Raw genomic sequence first — 20723 nt, forward strand, 5'->3', positions numbered from 1 at the left:
ACAATATATCTAACAATAAATTTCTATTGTAAATAAAAGACATTTTTTATTATATTTCAAAATAAATTTATATAACCTGATATTAAATGTATTAAAAAATATTAATGTTCATTTAATGGAAATTTAATTGCATGTGTATAAACGTCGAGAAATTTAAATACAAATTATCTTGAAATATATTTAAAGCGGCATATTAAAAAATTGCATGAATAATGTTTCTATTCCCGTCTTCTCGCTTTCGGCCCACCTGGCAAGTTCCTAGCTTGTTGACGGCAGCTGTTCGACCTAGTTAGCGTGCAAGAATAAGACGAACGATTATTATAATCCGTAGTCGGGAGCGTAATTGAGTTGGAAAGAATTTTCATTTGTCGATTCGACAACATAGTTGGATTATTCGCCGCGGATACTCGCCGTTGGATTATTTCGCGAGGCGAAGTTTGCGCCGTCTTTGGCTTTGTGGAAACCAGTTTGCGGAAATCGTTGTAATTATATTTGATGGGAAACGTAAGCCAAGAATAATAGAATTATCCTTGTTAAAGAGACAAGACAAATAGAGAAATTAAAATCAAGGAAAAGGATAAGAACGAGAGAAAAGAAATTTAATGAGCTTAATTTGAATGAATAGAGCAAGATAAAAATTATTAATAAGAAATCTCTCTTTCAGTTAAAAATTTGGATTTCAACGAAAACAAACTTGTTTTTTTTTTTTTCGAGGCTAATAATTCGATATTTAAATTTTAAAAAAAACGCGCTAAATAAAGAAGTCCGCAAACATTTTTTCAATGCACAAAACTCAATTTTGGTTTATATTTCCGTATATCGAGAGTGCAATTTCGCAATTTCCGACAATACTTCAAAAATTGAAAGATAAGCCCGATATTAATATGAATTTCTCGAAATGGAAATTTCGAAAAATAGGATTTACAACACGGAATTTATCGGCGTTTGTGCAAAAGGTCGGAAAAATTCAGCCGTAATCCATCCGGAAATTCGTCTGTTGGAACGAATACCTCTCGGGGCTCCCTTTCCCGCTGTCCCACCCGCTGATTTTATTCCTTCATTAGGCTCATGTAATTAGGGTAAAAGCACCCCGGCCTTTGCGCGCAGAACAAACAGCTCTACATGAAAGCCGGAACGACCTAAATGTATTTGAGAATATCATCGCGCTAATGCGAATCTTATGAGTTTCAATAAAAACTCGAGAGCAGACGAGTTTGATTGACACGCCGAACTCACCGAAGATTGGAGATTGAAAAAAAAATGCCATAAGCTCACGTTTTGCACGACATCGAAATAATGCAATTCGATGCGATATATAATTTTTATGTTACTGTATAAAATTATATGTAATTAGCTTGGAAAATTAAAAGAGAAAAAGCCCTTTCAAGTTTCTTCAACAATTATTATAATTACTATAATTCTATAATTTTTTATTATATAATTATATAATTTCTTTTATATAATTATATATCATATTATAGTATATAATATTAATTAAGAGTCCTTTCTCTTGAAAATATTTTATAATTATTGAATAAAATTATATAATTGTATTTTATTTTATTTAACAATTATTATAAAAATATTTTCAAAAAAGGATTTAAAATATAAAAACTTCAGATTCTAATAATTCTCTGAGAGAGGTATCATCGTAATTAAAGTTTATATCTGATGCAAAAAATGCGCGTTTATAAAATATAGAAATATAGAAGAATATAAAATATAATATTTATATAATACATAATTTTTTTTATATGCATAAATATATAAATGCAAAAATCCAATTTTACGTTCGATAGGGAACACGTCCAGGAATCCATCATCCGCATGCTTATGCAAACGTTGAGCGCGTCTTCCGAGTTCCACACAATACATTTCTCGCGCGTCTGCCGCGAAATTCATCGAATTGTTCGGCGGTGATGACGGTTCCGTGCGCGTAATGCACGTAAGTAAGTTTAACGCTTTCCGGAGCAGATGGTGTAACAGCGGGACACGGTACCTGCATTATAGCGTCGGTGTCGCAATTTGCAACCTGCGATTCCCGTCCTTCGTCGCGAGAATCCCGCTCGTGGGAAGATAATGGGAAACAGCTCCCATTTTTGAAAATTTTATTAAAAAGTTGAACGTTAATGAAATGAGAGGACGTTCATTTTCGTTGCAATTGCATCGTTACAAGGAAATGTTAATAGTCAAATAATTCGTGGTATATGAAAATTATTAAATAAAATAAAATTATATTTAATTTTATTTAATAATTATTATAAAAATATTTTTAAAAAAGGATTTAAAATACACAAAATTCAGATTCTAATAATACTGAGAGGTATCATCGTAAAGTTTATGAGAAATATTGTTTATGAGAAATATTGTTTATGAGTTTATGAGAAATATTGTTGTGTATAAGAAATTTTGAAATTAAAATTTCTTTAATTAAAGGATATTATGCTTAATTTTTTATATTTAATTATTACAAATTAATTAATTTAATTATTACAATTATTAACAATTTTTATTGAATTTCTCACATATAAGATTAAACGAAAGTAAACTTTAAATGATATATAATCAACTTTTATTTAGATTTTGGATGGGATCCTTGAAAGAAGATGAGGAGAAGTCGATATATATGTTTCTTCGATTAAATATTTTTTATTTTTGCGTTGTTTATTAATCATAATTCTTTTTCATAATAAAGAAGTCTTCTTCTCCTGAAAGAAACGTCATATTATGTTAATAACATCGAATACAGTAGCATAATTTGCACGTACCTAACGATCTTTTTATAATTTAACGTCACGCACTCTGTCACATATAGAGCGGCGAGGGCCGTCCTCTGAAATTACGTGAACTGGTAACATAAGCTGCTTCGTAAATGTGGCATGGAATCGACAAACCAGCACCAGAATCTCTAATACTAGTCTTCGTAACGGGGTGCATTATTCTGCTCGTGCATTTCGACTTGCAATATTTTAAACTGTTAAAGACACACGGATGAACCGTTTTCGTGCTCCGTATAACAAAAGCCGTCGTCGCAAATGGTTTATTATAGTCGACAGAACTCTTCTAGATACCTATATCATGCCTTTCAATAATCTGAAACATCGAAGAACGTCAAATCGTAATTTAATTTTAGCTTATGTCAAGATGTAGGGATTTAATAAATCGATTTTTTTAACGCGAATCAATATTCTTATAAAACTTGCTAATTTAATACAAAAAAAATTTCTAACATCTAATTTATATTTAACTTGTAATTTTAATTTTTATTTGTAGTAACATTTATATGTTTCTGTGAATTTACTCCTTCGGAATTATATTCCGATTCAAACATGACAATTAAATCTCCGTTTTTCTTTGTTTCTTTATTATTTAATCTTTCACAAACTCATCATCAGACTTCCATTGTATTAAAAAGAGCGGGAAGAAAGAACGTTATATCTTTTACCTCCATCTCGGGTTGTATAAAAAAATCTGCGGGTTGAATTAAACTCTCCATAGAATTTATCTTATATTTTTAAATGCGTTTGAGATGGAAGCTTTTAAAAAAATACGAAGCAAAAAAAAAAGAATGTCTTGAATGTTTCAAAAAATTTAATTTCTAGTATGTATTTACGCTTAAGAACATATTCTCGAATAAAAAACAATTCTACATATCGAATATTAAAATATATATTAAATGCAAAGAGATGAAATATATCGCATACTTTACTACAACGTTCGAATATTTTTGTAATATGATAAATACATAAAAAAAAATTTTATTAATAATTTTTGTAAATGTTGCAATATTTTATAAAAGTATATATAATATTTTTAAGTTAATATTTATTTATATTTTAGTGTCTCAATATATAAAATAAAAATCTTCAATTGTATTAAGATCAATTTAAAAAATATATATATATTATTTTTTACGTTAATAAAGAAATAATTAAAATAATACACGTTAATACAAGATGTACGAATAGTTCGGATCTTACTTACTGTATCATGGAAGCAAACATGCCGGGAAGAAGAAATATTAAAATGTCGACAAAGAAAAAATAAAAGATATAAATGAAAGTAAATCCAAGGAGATCAAAATCGATCCGAGCAAATACATCCGAATTAAATATTCAAGTAAATAATGCTTTTCGACAAGCGAAATTTAAATTACTATTACCTTTTGACTCACATTCTCCCGTGTCTGAATTTTTCGCGTATCCATCTTTACACCAACATATTGGCTGATGATTACGTATTGTATATTCTTCGTTAGTTCCACAAGTAATGTTATCGCAACCGTCTTCAAATAAATTTAGTACAATTAGCAACAATTAAAAAATAATAATGTATAACTTATATTTAATATTTACTTCCGGATTTCACACACGCTTGCAAAGATGAGTCTATTTTGTATTCGTCTTTACAGTGGCATATCGGATTATTATACATCTTACATTATACATCTTACACTTCTCGTTAGTTCCGCAAGTAACGTTATCGCAATCATCTTGAAATAAATTTAATAATTAGAAACAATTGAATAATACAAATTTACTTAACGTTTACCTCTTTTGTCCTTCACACATATCGTATCTGAGTTTCTTTTATAACCATCTTTACACAAGCAGGTCGTTCCATCATTATACATTTTACATTTTTCATTAGTTCCGCAAGTAATACCATTGCAATCGTCTTCAAGTAAATTTAGTATAATTAGCAACAAAAAATAATAATGTATAACTTATATTTAATATTTACTTCCGGATTTCACACACTGTGAATATAAGTCTGTTTTGTATCCGTCTTTACAGTGGCATATCGGATGATTATTATACATCTTACACTTCTCGTTAGTTCTGCAAGTAACGTCATCGCAATCATCTTTAAGTAAATTTATTAATTATCAAATTCCCGGGTAGTATGTATTTGTTTAGCTCAATAATCAAGAAAAAGATGCCAAAGTATTCAGCGACCAAGTGGAAAATAATACTGCGATAAAAAACTTTCAAATTTTTTTTAATATCATTTACACATTTATTTTTTCAAAACTATAACAGCTTAAAAATATATTATTGTGTTAAAATATTATAAAAATAAATGTTATAAAATTATATTAAAATATATTATAAAATTAAAATATTAAAATATTATAAAATATTATGCTATAAAATATTAAAAAATATTAAAGCAAAATTTCAAAATATTAACGGAACTATATATTTTCAGTTTGTAAAACATTCATGTATATCCTTTATTTCGGCACAATATATAAATTAAATCTCTATAATCCCTTTAATCTTGAAGATTCGTCTTTGTCAGTGTGTCTTACAGAAAATCGATCTATCGCGTTTAAAATTCGAGACAAGCTTTGTTACTATTTCAGAAAGTTTCACAATTCGTCAATGTCGCGTTTAAAACTAAATATTTTGAAAGAATAGACAAAGTATTAATATTAAAATAAATAATTATAAATTATACAAAATTTAGTAAAAAATATTATAAAAAAGAAGTATTGAGAAAAAGGATGATAGAAAGAGAAAATAGCTTTTGAAATGATACTCTTATATTTTAAAGAAATAGAAATATTTATTTCTTTTGATTTTAAATCAATCTTTCTCGAGTCGCGAATACAATTAACAAATATTTAAAAGAAAACGTGAATTTATTTTTTACTCAAATATAATATAAATATTTTTCAAAAATCTTCAAAGAATGCATTTTTTTAATTCACAATAAAAAGTTCTGAAATAATAATTTTTGCATAAAAAGTTCCAAGAGGATATTTACATTTTTAGATCATACGTTGCGTTCTTGCACTTACCATATGTATATATGCCGTTAATCACCACAAATATCACGAGAAGAGACAATATCGGAACTGCGGATTGCATCTTGTTGCGGTTATAATTGTCTGTCAACAGTTAAGAAAATCTTGATGAAAGAATAAACGAATAAAATTTGGAAAAATAAAATATTGAACAAAAGTAACATTCTTTCACGAAATGTACGTTATAATAAGAAATGTTTTATTTTAAAAAACAAAAAAAAGCATCTTGCACAGAAAGATTATGCAATTTTTGTTAGAAGAAAAAGAAATGACTTGTGAAAATGATTTACCGTGATATTAGCGAATTTGTCTTCGATGAAAAGTCGGTAAAGACTGACGAGTTATAAAGTTTTGCAAACACCATTTATATTAACAGCCGAGCCAATAGTAAAAATAGATAAAAAAACGCAATAGTAAAAATAGATAAAACAAAAATGGTGTGTTTTTGAAGTATATATATTATACTTAATACAAAATGTACTAGATGTTTCAAGTTTCTCGTCTTTTTATACATATATATGATACTTTAACTATATATTTATTTATACGCGTTCAAACTTTTACGAAACTTTTATAATCTGCAATGATACGTTTCTCAACTTTGATTGAAAAAGTCAAATACTTATGTAAAAATATGTAAAAATAAATGATATATTTCTCTACACATTCGGATTACAAAAAAAATATCCATTTAATGCTCTTACAAAATTCATCTCCTCGTGTTAATGTCCCTTTTTTACTTTTTCACGTCCATTCTTCGAAGAAAAAATGTTTTTAAAAAGATAAGTAAGCTCTTTCAGTATCTTGTGGAATATTAAAACATCGATGGAATCTATAAAAACTAAAATCAATAAGATTTTAAAAATAAAGAAAAATCGGAAATAAATTTATCTCTCGAAAGATTAAATTTATCTCTCAGAAAATCTAAATTTATATATCTCTTTTTATACTAGTGATTTGTTTTGGTCTTTGTATACATGACCTAAAAACTTATATAAGGAACAGGTATTCGTGACGTCTGGTGCATGTTAAAACAATTGCACAATATTGTGAAATTATAGATAAAAATATAACGATATACAGATATCGCAAAATAATAGGTTCAAATTATCGCTGACGAATGCTGTATTTATGCTCTTTATATATTTTCAGCGATAAGTTCAAAAATTAAAATAATGATGCTCTTTACGAACTCATTATTCGATTTTGAGTATGCATTATTAAATGCGTTGTACGATATATTTGTTGATAATAACTAGTAGCTCTCTAAATAGCATAAAATAATCGCAGGAAAATAGAAAATAACGTACAAATACATACCTTTTATATTAAAGTTTCAAGATAAACTTTACAAAATACTCCAATTATATATAATCCCTCCGATAAGCGACATTCTCTTATCTTTTTTTTATGTGAGTAAAATAATTTTAATGCGTTTACATTGTAAGGACATTCGATAAGTATGTATTATTGAGCATGACGTAATGCAGTAATTGTAACGGTAATTTTATGAAGTCATTAATTATCAAGGCAACAATATTAAGGTATTACTTTACAAAAAAATGATAATATATACTTTGAAAACGATCAAATTCCAATGTATAATCGCAGAATTTATTTTTTCGTATTTTGCAACATTTTTAGGACTTTGAAATTAACAATAAACCTTACAAATTTCTTTCTAAAATTTGAGAAAAAATCGTTCGCGTGCGTAAGAAATCGAAAAATATCGTCATTTTTTTTTCTCGGGGTTTTAAGGGGTTATGCCTAGTCAGCAGACTGAAAAAAATATGATGTTTGGGAATTTTTTTTGAAAAATGTAATAATTTTTTTTTATAAATAAATTTTTATTCAAAAGTACAAATATTAAGGATGTTGTTATATATTTTTTAAATGCAATATTAAAAAATGTTAAAGTTATAATTATTCTTCCGGATAGTGTTTTTTAAAAAACGCTAAGCGATGAGCAGTGCTATTCGAAGCTGATTCATCTGATATCAAAAATTCGATAAACTGTAGTTAATGTGTGAAATTGTCCAGTAGATGAACGAAGGATTAAAAAAAAAATTGTTTTGACACAAAATGGCAGCTATTTGACACTAAGATATTCTTTTTCGATTTAAAAATTGCTCATTTTTTATTAAGCAAAAAAAATGTATTAATTAAAAAACAAAATCCTTCGTTCATCTACTAGGTTTTTATATGTAGAAGAAGCCTGTAAAATTTCGAGCAAATCGGTGTAACGGTTTTCAAAATATCTTGCTCACCGACTTTGAAAGAGTGATTTCAAGAAGGAGTGTTTAAAATTTGTGTTTATTAAGTTTACGTTTAAATAAAATGCAGATTTTTTTAATTTACATGGAATTATCTTCCGGGTCCATATAATTTTAGTTTATTTAAATCTTCATTCATTGGCTTGATATAGCTTTCAAAACATCATAGCTGAAGTTTATAGTCGTGTTTAAACGAAGTTATACATTCTAGCGCTTCTTGAATCATATATTTATAACTCCGTCAATTTTTGCATCCAATTAATTTTTAGAAAATATTTTCAATATGATATATTTAAAGAAAAACATAAAAATTGGATTTTTTTACTTTTTACGATTAGCCATAATCCCTTAACTGCTCTAATCTTATTCGAACTAATTGCAGTTGAAAAGATCGAGATATACGAGAAAAAGAATAAACGTATGCTGTGTGTAAATATAATGTATATCGCGAGATCAGTCGGCTTTTCATATTGTACTTGGCATCGCGACGCCATCGCGTCGCTTAATAACGGCGAACACGATACCTCCATTACGGCGTCGATGTCGCAGTTTACAAATCGAGATGTCTAGATCCGGAAGGAGATGACGTCGAGAGATGATCTCCGATTGTTGGTGAAAAAAAATCTAGTAAACATGTAAACGTGAAAATGCGACAGAAGATCCCGATAGAAACTCCCGTGCATGAATAAGAGCATGTAATAAAAGAGGAATCTCTCTAAGCGAATGCAAAATTGCAACATTGCTCTCGTTTAAAAGACCAATACGTCTCTCGTGTTTTTTTTTTCTTCTTTTTTTGTAGCGAATGATCCGAGAAACGCGATTTACGCGATAATATTGCGCGCTGTCAGGTATTATTCCGGATTTAAAAAACGATGACACGCTAATTACGCGGTTCTCGCGCGAAATGGATAGATTTATTTCCGCCATTTTTACGTACAAGGTGTTCGCGATTCGTCGAGCCGTCTTCGAGCACGCGAATTCTTTAATAAATCCGAAATCAGACTTGCTAATCATTCCTTTGTACTTTTTTCTTAGCTTCCCGAATCAAGGATCTAAAAATTAAAGTCTATTCTAAGGATTAAAATCCATTTCAAAATTCCTTTATTTATGGAAACTTTTGTAAATCTTAATTCTCGAGAGATCTTTCATGAATGTGGAAAATGAAATTGAAAATTGTATCGAAATTTGCAAAAGAGAGATCCATAAACGAACCGTGATTCCGGCACACCCTGTAATCTGTGGATTAACCGGGAATCGCGCGGGATAAAAGTGATAGGTAAAGCGCGGAGGTTTGTTAACCCAAAGCTCCCCATTTTCAATGCGTATCAAAGTGGGTTGAGGAGCAGGGAAAAAAAAGAGCGAGATGCACTTTCGATCAAACATAATGGAAAATTAAAAATCGAGCGTATCATTAAGCGTTTCTGATCACCTTTATATTGATTATTTATAATACACTTGGAATATTTTGATGTACATAAATTAACCGTCTGCGACTACATCGGATTAAAAATTCACGACGCCAAAACTGCGACCTCTGAAAAATTCAACAAGTTGCAAGTTCACGGACATCTCTCTTTAGAAACCCGTGTCTTTTATTTTTGAAATTTTCGAGCTACTTTTGTTAATAATTAAATCATACGTATATATAATAGTTGCATAATAATAGTAACATAATCCACTAATTTTTTCTCGGCTTAGCGGACTTCAGATTTCATCTCGATTTTTCTCCAGAACGCTTAAATTTTTTCACACCTCTCACCGCGCTTTATCGCGTACTCGAATCTTTTAACTCGGCAAATTTTAGAAGATATTAATCTCTTTCGAGCTCCTTCAACTCTTTGGATTTTCATCCGCTCGAATGAATAATTGAAAGGAAAAGAAAAGGAATCTATTTCGGATTCTGAAAGTAATTTACCGAGATTAAGACGAATAGAATTCTTTAATTAAAATGGACGGATCTCACAAAGATACCGGCCTCCATTCATTAAGGATTCTTCCGGGAACCCCCGAAAATGGCCATACAAAGTCGACTAACCGGCCGACGGTCGAATTCGAATACGAATTTTATTCCCGCTCGTGGAGAGAGAACAATGGCTTCATTTCGAGCGAGTTTCACGTCATGCGGAAAGAGACGCGGAATGATCGATCAATCCGGGAATGACCCCATCATCCCGATTACTTTTTAGTCCTTTTTCCCTCGTTCTTTACCGTCGCCAATGTTCCGTAACCTTCCGCTCTGTTACTTTAATAAAACGAAATGGGGAGGGGGTAATTTAAATATGACAGCTGACACAGTGAGGGATTAAAACAATGCTACATTGTGCTCCTAAGTTATCTGAATTTTATGGAAAAAGAAATTAGAGATCCAATATACGTGTCGATTTATGTCCGTCACACAAATCTTTAATACATTTTTTATTTATTTCTCAATTGTCGATTTTTTGATTACTTATTTTTAATTATTGGATTATTGTAAGATGTATGTATTACTTATAGCTATAGATAATTAAATTTTAGGTCATTAGATAAACTCAAATAAATTATATGTATATATGTTATATATATGTTATAATATTATGTTATATATATGTTTTACACATGTTATAGGTACATGATATATATATGTTATAATATTATATAAATTATATCTATATAATTAATATTATGATTAACATGGTTACACTCGATTATGATACTCTGTTAATTTTCGTGGGTTGCTTTAGTCCCCGGATTTCGCGATTACACACATATATATATATATATATATATATATATATATATATATATATAAATGTTAATATATCGAGTAATGTGCAGGATGAGATTCATTTCCGCTCGCTCGGCTAATTGGACTTAATGCAGGCGCTAAGTTAAATTTGATGGACGGACGGACGGACGGATAAACGGACGGACGGACGGACGGACAGACGGATGAGTACTTTTAACGGTGCGCGTTCGCAATCAGAGCTTATTAAATTCAGCCGGATTCGAATATCGTGTGACGGAGGATAAATAGGATTTTTCCTTGCTTTATTGCGGGCCCGACCGCGGAAATGAAGTGCCCTGACGTGACTTGGCTCGCCGATCGATCTAAACGTCATCGTCTCGTGTGTGCATGAGAGCGCCCGCACCACGACACGTGCGGAAAGCATTCGATGTTGCGGGGGATGTGCCGCAACGAATATCTATGCGCCGTATTATTTACGGCCGCCCGGCAAAGTTGCGCTGTCGATCGGATTTCTTTTTTTTTTGAAAAATTCAAAAACGCGACGACAAAAACTGTCGTGTAAAATTAGAATCGGGATCGTGCGAGGCTTTTAACCCTCCCGTTGTTAGTCTTATTAATTAAATTTTATATTTTAATTTATGCAAAAATCGAATTTTCCCAGCGAAGAGTCTACGTTTTAAATTTTCTCTCTCATATTATTATTAAATTTCTGTTTTTATTATAATTAGATATCGCAATTTCAATCTTCAAATTTAATCTCTATAATAATAACTTGTGTTTTTATATATTTTCAATATCGCTTTTAATCAATTTATTAATTATCCTTTGTTTTTTCTCCTCTATCGCTAAACGATTTTTGATTCTCGTAATCGGGACCCGATCTTTCGAATCCGAGAATTCGAATCCGTGCAATTCCTCAGAGCGGATCCCTGGAAAAGATCGGAAGAAATCGGTGTAAAAAAAGGAGAAAAAATCTCGTGCGACATAAATCTCCCGTCTAAATGGCGTTAATCCATCACCGGGAAATTTATTTGAGCGCGAAATGAAATTTTCGGTGCAAGAAGTAGTATGAACATTTAAGGCCAATAAATAGGCGGCTGCAGAGTGAAGGCAAGTGGCCGTGCTCGGCACATCGATCTATCGTATAATGCAGAATACACGTGCTCTTCTGGTGTGAGGAATCTATAAAGGCAGAAATAAAATATGTAGCGCGGAACAGAAATATAAAAATAAAAGAAAAGAAATTTCTTTTCTTTCTCTCTTTTGTGTTTTCTTTTTTAATAAATAAATAAAATGATAAAGTTTAGCGAAAAAATGGGATGTAATAAAAATTTATTTAAAATGTAATGAAATTTGTTACGTTTTCATCGCACTGAAAATATTGACAAAAATGAAAAAATGATCAAATGTATATTATATGTTAAATGAAATTCAACGGAACTCTAATAATTTATTCATTAATTTGTTTGTATAATGTTCATGTGTAATAAGCAATATTTTTAAGGATATTCCGCGATAAAAAATAATAATTTAAAAAATAATTTAGTAAAAACAACAAAATAATAATAATTAATTTAATTAAATAATTTTGACTTTTCTGAAGAAAAATTTGCCTTGAATAATTGTTGCACTAATTAAAAAAAAAAAATCTTTAAAAAAAAATCTGACGTCCAGGATTGTAGTAATCAAAAACAAATAATGCTTACTAAATTAATCGGAAATAATATTGAAAATATATAAATGTAGAAATTTAAATAAAGCGCATGAAAATTCTCTCGTCAGTCTCGAATTGTCAAATTCGGCAGTCGGCCCGCGAAAATAATTGTTCCTGCAGGATCGCGAATTTAGTTTTCCGAGATCCCAGGGATATTCCTAAGTGGATTAAGGCGAGCTTAAGTCTGGCTCAAGAAGTTGTCCGACTAAAGTGATGGTGCGTTTAATAACGAGGTTGCGGTTTGCGGTCTGCTTAATTGTTGCAGAACAGAATTTCGACAAAGTCCGTTCGAGAGAATGCATCGTAAGTAAGTTGCATGTATTGACAGCAAGTCAAGAACAATGCCAATTCGAAGGAGTTTTCGACACAGGATGAATGACAGGAGAGTATCTTATTAAATTCTGAAACCATTCCTTACGAAATTGATTCTTTAGTGAAAGAAGCACTTCGTGTTTCTAATTAAGATAATTATGATTAAAGTCTGTTCAATCGTTAATTATATTTCATTAATTTTATATTTTTATTAATTTATATTTCTTATTTTATATTTTTATTTTTATATCTTTATTAATTTAAATTTTTTATTTTATATTTTTTATTTTTATATTTTTATATTTTTTATAGTTACTAATAAACATCTAAAATGAGATTCATAATTAAATTAGTAGAGAGATAATTTATATTTCTTATTTATATTTCTATATTTTATTTTATTTATATTTATATTTCTTATTTTTATTTTTATATTTTCATTAATTTATTTTTTTATTTTATATTTTTTGTTTTTATATATATATTTTTTATAGTTACTAAAAAACATCTAAAATGGTTCACAGTTAAATTAGTAGAGAGAAAAGAGAGTGATAGAGGGTATTTCGTCGCTGTTTCCGTCTCGTTTAAGGAGAAAGAGAAACACGTTTTACGGAAGTAGGGTGTAAGACTCTGACATCGGAAATAAACTGTGCAAATCGAACAAAATCTCGGGCGCAATATCAAGATACATACCGTATTTCTTTTTATATTCGTGTACGTGGATATCCTTTATTTCGTAGAGAAGGATATCTACTCCCTTTCGGGAGTGGATGTCCTCTCGCGAGTCCTTTAATCGCACGCGCACAAAAAATTCGCCCGAGGGCGCGATAAATCGTTCTTTATCACAATTCTCGGAATACCATATCGCTTTTCACTAATGCTCTTGCACGAGTCGTTTTTTTTAGCGGGAGATTTATTCGTGCTTAATTTATCGCGAAGCTCCTGATTAGTATCCTCCTCTCATGACGCCAACATGTGCATTATTACGAATCGATATTCAATTTGAAGAGAAAAATTAGATCCCCTCGCCTTTTTCTCGTTGATAAAAATCCATTAATCTATCCATTTGTTTGTTTTTATTCTAGAACTATTATAGAATAAAAAGACAAATGGATGAAGAATAATTTTTACATAGAAAAATAATATATATTACAGAGGTAATCACAATATATATTTAGATTGAATTTTGAAAAGGCTGTACTAATTCCAGATATATATATTCTGTCAAGAATAATCTGCATCGATTTATTTATGAAAATAATAAGCAAGGCTGAGAGAGGATTTAAACTGATAAAATTTATGAATTGAAAATCGGAGAACATCGCGGAAATAACGTCAATGTAAATTCGATACTTGAACAGATAGTCGTATTAATTCCAGGGGAACGCGGATATCAGTATGCAAAACGCGCCGTTCGAGATATGAGAGTGCGAATAGGATTTTTTTCACAATTCCCTCTTTAATATTCAACCTCCTTTGCATCTTTAAATTCCCTGGCTACAATCAAAATAAGGCAATAGAAATAACAATTGTTCGAAAAGTACACCGAAAAAGAGAACGTTGTTAACTTGACCGTTCCACTAAATTATTATTTTTTTAATCGAAATATTTAAATACTTGAGTTAAATAGATGATCGTGATTTAATATTAACAATATTTGATATTAGATTTAATAGATACTATTTAATTTAAATACTTGAATATTTCAACTAAAAGAATAATAATTTAGTTAAACGGTTTAATCAAGTTAATAACGTTTTTTTTTCTCAGTGTAGATATATCTCAGAGAGAGAAATGTACGTCGAATTATTACAATTATAAATTTGATACATGTATCAGTATGACAAAGCATATATTTCAATAAGCGTCATTTAATTTCCGCGATTAAAGGAGATTTATTTCATTATTATACATAAATGCAATTAAAAATTTTACATTTAATAATATATATCTTCATAAATGCAATTTAATTTTTAATTAGCCGCGTTTCTTAAAACATTTATATTATTATTTCATCTCGTACATTCCCAATTAAAAGGAGTCATTTCAGCTAAAAATAAAGATTGTTAATTATCTATTTTAATTTCGAAATAAAATTAGCTAAATTTAAAAAATTGATTAGGAAGGAATTTAAAATTCATGAATTGAACTTGTAAAAAAAGGCTATAATTAAAAAAATTTTAAATAAAAATAAAATTAGCTGAATTAAGAAAATTGATCAGGAAGGAATTTAAAATTCACTGCAAAAATAAGAATAATTTATATCCTATATATTTTACGTATCTTTTTACTTTTGTGTCTTTCTTCGTTTAAATCTAATTATTTACTGTCTAAATAAGTTGTTTTAATAACTGTTTAACAATTTATTTTGCTCGTAGGCGTTTCTCTTCTTTACGGAAACTTAACAAACGTACTCCGTACAATTCCATTTTCCACCCAACTTCCTTTCTATAGCGAAAACGCCTTAATGAAACCTGTCACCTGTGTCCGTCGCTGGAATTTACCGTTGCCGAGTTCTCGCGGAGAGCCGGCCCATCCGGTTGCGTCCGGGAAATATACCTTTAACGACGCGTATAACGCTTCGCGACGCGAGAACGTCTCGGCGTTTCAGGTAACACAATATCTCTAATGGTTTTCAGAAATTGATTCCTAGAAAGAGGAGAACTGGAGCGAGAGAGCTCACTAAAAATCCCCTCGTCGAAAGGACGCAGAGAGCGTTTATTCCGTCTTTATTTATTGATAAGACGTTGCATCTCGCGCATGAGTGCAAACGCGCATCCCTAATAATACGAGAGACGAGGGCTGACACAACGAAGGACGAACAGGTGTCCCGATGTGGGCAGGCCGTGCAGGCGACGCATGCCCGTCGCGACGTCCCCGTCGAGGGGGTGCGAGAGGGGGCGAAACCGGTTTAGGGGTGGTTGGCGAGCGAGATAAAAGCCAGTGGGCCAGTAGTTCGCGGCGAGGCAACCCCCGTGGATCGCGTCGCTCGCATCCGTGGCTCGATTCCGCCAATTTATCGTCTTGCCCCTCTCCCCTCGCCCCCCCGCAACTTTCTCCACCCCCCTCGCGCGCCCTGGTGCGGATTTCGGCGGATTTGAAGAAAAAAAAAAAAAATTGCCGCGCGCGGCGAAGGTCCTTCCCGACGAGTGTCTCTACGCGATGGGGAAGAGTTCGCCGAGCAATGTGCGTGCCGAGTCACCACCATCACCACCATCACCACCGCGGTTTAACGAAGTATTCGATAAATTACGGCACCCCGAGTTTCCGCCAACTTTCGCTTTGCCCAATTTGAATTCCTGAAACCGCGGAGATCCCCCGAATTCTTCAACTTCCTCCCCCTTGAATTCATCCCTCCCCCGTCGATTTGAGCCGTTTTATTAAAAATTGTGTCCCTGGAGATTTGGAAAAATTCTCCGAAAAGTTTCAACTTTCTCATTAAACTCGTTTCCTCCGAATTGGATTCTTGAAATTACGGAAATTTTAGGGTCTCGAAATTGTGGACCTTTGAACATTTTCGAAAATTGTTGCATTTTTCTTTTAGCAATTCTACAATAATTATTTCTTTTGATTAAATCAATTTCTCCTTTTCGAATTCTTAAAATTGGAAAGAATCCAAGGTGTTCTGAATTTTTGATTTTTTAAATTTATTTTTTTGTAAATAAATTTATTTTATGAATAAATATAATTAAAATATATTAATTTTTATGATTTAATTTGTGCTCCTGGAAAAAATTATCTAAAAAGTTCGCTCTCTCCTCGAGAATTTACTTTGTAATTAACTTAATGCTTAAAATTTTCCCTTTAAAATTCTATTTTATTTTATTTTATCTACTTATTTCATTTTCCTAAATTCCTGCTTAAAATTCTTCTTAAAAATTTCTTTTTAAAATTCTATTTTATTTTGTTTTACCTACTTATTTTATTTGCCCAAATTCCTGCATTTTTCAAAGGTCATTGAAATTTTTCTATTTACTGAGTCCTCTCTCATAAGCGGATATCAGAAGAACGGCCGAATCGATTTTTAATTCCCTAAAAAACGCTCGTTAAAATTAATAACTCCAATTCTCGAAACCATGTTGAAACTTGACAACTTTTCGCGCGATTTTTACATCCTTAGACCATTTAAAAACTTTTCTCCTTTCAGTATTTTATCTTGGCTCGCTACATCCAAAGGTTCCTCGTAAATCGATTCAAGGCACGTGAAATTTTCAAGATCCGAGATTTCCCGAGATTTCATCCGATTGAATCTACGACAGATTAATTGCGACAAAAGCGCTCTCGCAATGATATTTGCGATCGCTTGTACGAGCAAACCGCTCATCGATGTAACCTGTTGAGCGTATAATCCTCTCTCTCCATCGATATATCGAATCAGTCGCATCGATGCAATTGAATCGTTATCGATGTCCACGCGAATGGCCTCTTCCATCTTAAGGAGGAAAATCCGTCTTCTTCCGGAAAATGTCTTTGCTATCTCGTCAAGAAGGACCAGTCGACAATCTAGAATAAAAACACACAATATTGTAATCTAAGAGCGATTTTTGGATCGACAAATTATCACTCTGGAATTCTCGCAACGATCCCTTTGAGTCTCTCTCGAGCGCTTACGTTCACGTTTTTAGACCCCCGGAGCTTTGTCTTTATTAAATCCTTGGACTCTGCGCTCAAATTCTTCAGGTCCTCCTAAGAAATTTTAATTTATTAGATTCTCGACTTCGTAAACTCGTCGACGTCGAATTCTTGTTGCGACGTTGAATTCCTATTTTCTAAATTCCTAGCGCTTGAGAATTTTCCGGCCATCGATATTCCGCTCGCTCTCTTTCGCTCCTCAAATTTCCCCGAAATACTTCATCTCGAAATATATATCACGTTGGTCAGCTTGATCCTCTTCCAGCTCTCTCTCCGTTGCATGACGTCTCTTAATTAAGTTACTTAATTACATCGCTCGTGTACCCCTTGTAAATCCTCGATCCTTCCTCCTCATAAATCTTCAAAACCCTCTGATATATTTCCAACGATTAATCTTTAGAAATATATATATATATATAAATATATATATATAAAATATCATATATCATCCCCCATGATTGATTCTGAACCTCTATGGATCTCGACGTCCCTTGGACGATTCTGAATAGTGCGCTTTCAGATGCGACGTCCTCGCGTGCCGTGAAAGTGCGCGTTTTTGTGGGTGAAGTTCTGACTGAGCGATGACGAGGTCAACGGCCACCGTGCGAATCGTCCTGGCGGATACCTACGATCCGCTGATCCTGTGGAATGTCAGTTCCGCGAACGGCAGCGAGACCGACCTGGCGACGACGAGCGCGAGTCCCGCCGGAAGCCGGAGCAACGAGGACGGACTTAACAATTGGTGGGCGATGCTGGCGCTGGTCCTGGTTCTCGGTACGGCCGCGGGAAATATCCTGGTGTGCCTGGCGATCGCCTGGGAGCGACGCCTGCAAAACGTCACTAATTATTTCCTGATGAGCCTGGCCATCACGGATCTCATGGTCGCTATCCTGGTGATGCCGCTGGGCATCCTCACGCTCGTTCGAGGTGAGTCTGCGGGCTCCCGGATTGACGTAAAGGCGAATCCTTATGAAACGAATATTCAACATTTAGTACTCGATATTTCGCATATATTTAATTTCGCAGCAAACACCGAGTAACATTTATATAACTGTTAGTTGTAATTTCCCATTCAACAATATAACTGTTACATAACAGTTATATAACTGTTGCATAACGGTTATATAACTGTTATTTGGTGTTTGCTGGGCAATCTTGAGGTACATTTAAACATGTAGGCAATAATACAATTTATTATATCCACGTGTCGCAAAATTGTGAATAATAGAGCCGTTTAAAAATGTCCTAATGCTTCGAATAAAGTGTCGCGCGCTTGTTTCCAGCAATTTAATGGACGACGAGTGGCGCGTAAGGGAGCTATTTATCACTAGCATTGCACGGTATTTGGCGAATCTGGAATGGGGGAGAACCTGCAATTTTCCGACATCTCGAATAAAATGCGCGGTTTAGAGGGAGAGGGAGAGAGAGGATCGTGGGAAATGAAAAACCCTGGCCAAGGTGGAAGGGTTGCTATTTGCAGAGCGGGTCGCTATTTCGAGCAATTTGGGAGAGGAGAGATGTGAAAGAGCGCTATTTACCGAGTGCGTATTTAGAGTAAAACCGGAAAGAGAGAGTTTAATGTTTTCCAGTGTTCCGAAATAAAGCGTCGCTCTCTCCTATTTCGAGCTATTCGAGGGTTAAAGGAAGCGAGGATGTGCGAGGACGCGCGAAGGTGCTATATTTATTATAGAATGCATGGATATCGATGAAGAACGAGAGGGTTAAATAGTTTCCGAAAGGAAACTAATTTTTATATCATTTTATATAATTATTAGTAATTTCCCACTTAACCATATAACTGTTACATGTTATACAACTGTTATATAACTGTTACATAACATGTAACAGTTATATTGCTGAGTGGGAAATTAGAATTAACAATTATATAACTAATATAATAATATATAATAATATAACTATAACTAATAACATGTAACAGTAGCAGCAATATAATTATAACTAATAACATATCAGCAATATAATTATAACTAATATGTAATAGTTATATTGCTGAGTGGGAAATTAGAACTAACAGTTATATAATGTTGGTTGTAATTTCCTACTTAGCAGTATACCTGTTACATGTTACGTAACCATTATATAACAGTTATATAACATGTAACAGTTATATTGTGGAAAATTACAACTAACAATTATATTAAATGTTTCTTGATGTTTGCTGGAGTAAGGACACCATTTAACGTCGACACGCAAAATGCCGTGCCCATATTTACCGAAGTGTACAATTAAAAAGAGAGAGAACGAAGAGAGGTTGAAACGCGCGTTTCACAAACAGAAACCGCCCGCTTATTTCCAGCGATTCCGGGAGGAGGCAAATGTCATAAGGACACTCGCTGGCGTTCCTCTCTTTCCGGTATTATTTACACGCGAGATACTCGCCTGTCTACGTCGAATGAATCACCGGGAAACGAGAATCCTGGAGGAGGATCTATTCAGAGCACCTCCGATTCGACGTGGGGTTATCGCCGGCCTGTCCGAAACAAAGGGGTTAAAAATTTGCCCCCCCGCCGAGTGAAGCATTAGCTGTCCAGGGGATGAATCGAGGAAGACTCGCCACCGACTCGCTATTCGCGGACCGCCGCTATTTCGAGGCTTGTTTGGGGAAGAGACGAGGCTTCGAGGAGAATGGGGTGGACGCGGAATTGGCGTATAAGGGCGCATAAATCGCGCTATTTATCGCCGGGGCGCATTACCCGGGTAACATTCGCGCACATCGGTCTTCTCGCGTGATAGGTGGCTCGTGCTTTTACGAGTCCGTAAGCTCCGGAGGGGCTCAAGGCTCCTTGTCGGCCGAAACGAGCGCGCTTATGCATAATGGATCACCTCCAGTGATGCTTACTCGATACTCGCGTCGCGACCCCCCGCGCAACCCCTCCCCCTCCCCCGTGCAACTGACATCATCCGGGTGTGCCACCCGTTTTGTTGTACAAACAACAAAAACGAGGAGCACGAGAATGCTAAGCGACAGAGATAGAATCGAGACCGAGAAAAGAACCCTCGGGAAATTAATGGCGATTCAAGGTAGGCGGTCTCTCGAGATAGTGGGCTTATCATGCAGTTGATTTTGCTTCTTCTTTTTTTTTTTTTGCAAACACCGAAGCGCGATATCGAATAGTTCGATGAGGAAATTATTTTGGAAATTTTTGTAAATTTAAATAAACTATATAAATACAAGGTGAAAATTTTCGAGATGTTTTTCGACAAAATACTTGATATCGATCTTTGGAAAAG

General features: G+C 33.1%; 1 protein-coding gene and 1 long non-coding RNA gene across 6 annotated transcripts in view; one reads left to right on the forward strand and one right to left on the reverse strand.

Moving 5' to 3' along the window:
• Positions 1-2588: 2588 nt before the first annotated feature.
• Positions 2589-6147, reverse strand: LOC105255692. 4 transcript variants are annotated; one of them, XR_003123428.1, is made up of 7 exons: positions 6103-6147; positions 5807-5896; positions 4552-4841; positions 4356-4492; positions 4163-4285; positions 2769-3093; positions 2589-2708 (listed from the first exon to the last, which is right to left on the reverse strand). It is a non-coding gene; the product is annotated as an uncharacterized LOC105255692 (long non-coding RNA). The 4 variants fall into 4 exon arrangements; XR_002192759.1 differs by having other exon boundaries at positions 2663-3093; positions 4552-4677; positions 4744-4841; XR_003123429.1 differs by having other exon boundaries at positions 2663-3093; positions 4552-4677.
• Positions 6148-15799: 9652 nt separating this feature from the next.
• LOC105255689 overlaps positions 15800-20723 on the forward strand; it is a 48989-nt gene continuing 44065 nt past the window's right edge. Inside the window, exons 1-2 of one of the 2 annotated variants that reach the window (XM_025412804.1) lie at positions 15800-16076; positions 17981-18398. In XM_025412804.1, coding sequence (XP_025268589.1) covers positions 18053-18398 — 346 coding nt within the window. In that variant the 5' untranslated portion in view covers positions 15800-16076; positions 17981-18052. The remainder of the gene's footprint in view (positions 16077-17980; positions 18399-20723) is intronic. The other variant, XM_011265127.3, reaches the window with a different exon arrangement.

The sequence above is a fragment of the Camponotus floridanus genome, unplaced genomic scaffold (genome assembly GCF_003227725.1).
Source record: "Camponotus floridanus strain SB8 unplaced genomic scaffold, Cflo_v7.5 scaffold57, whole genome shotgun sequence".
NCBI classification, from domain to species: domain Eukaryota; kingdom Metazoa; phylum Arthropoda; class Insecta; order Hymenoptera; family Formicidae; genus Camponotus; species Camponotus floridanus.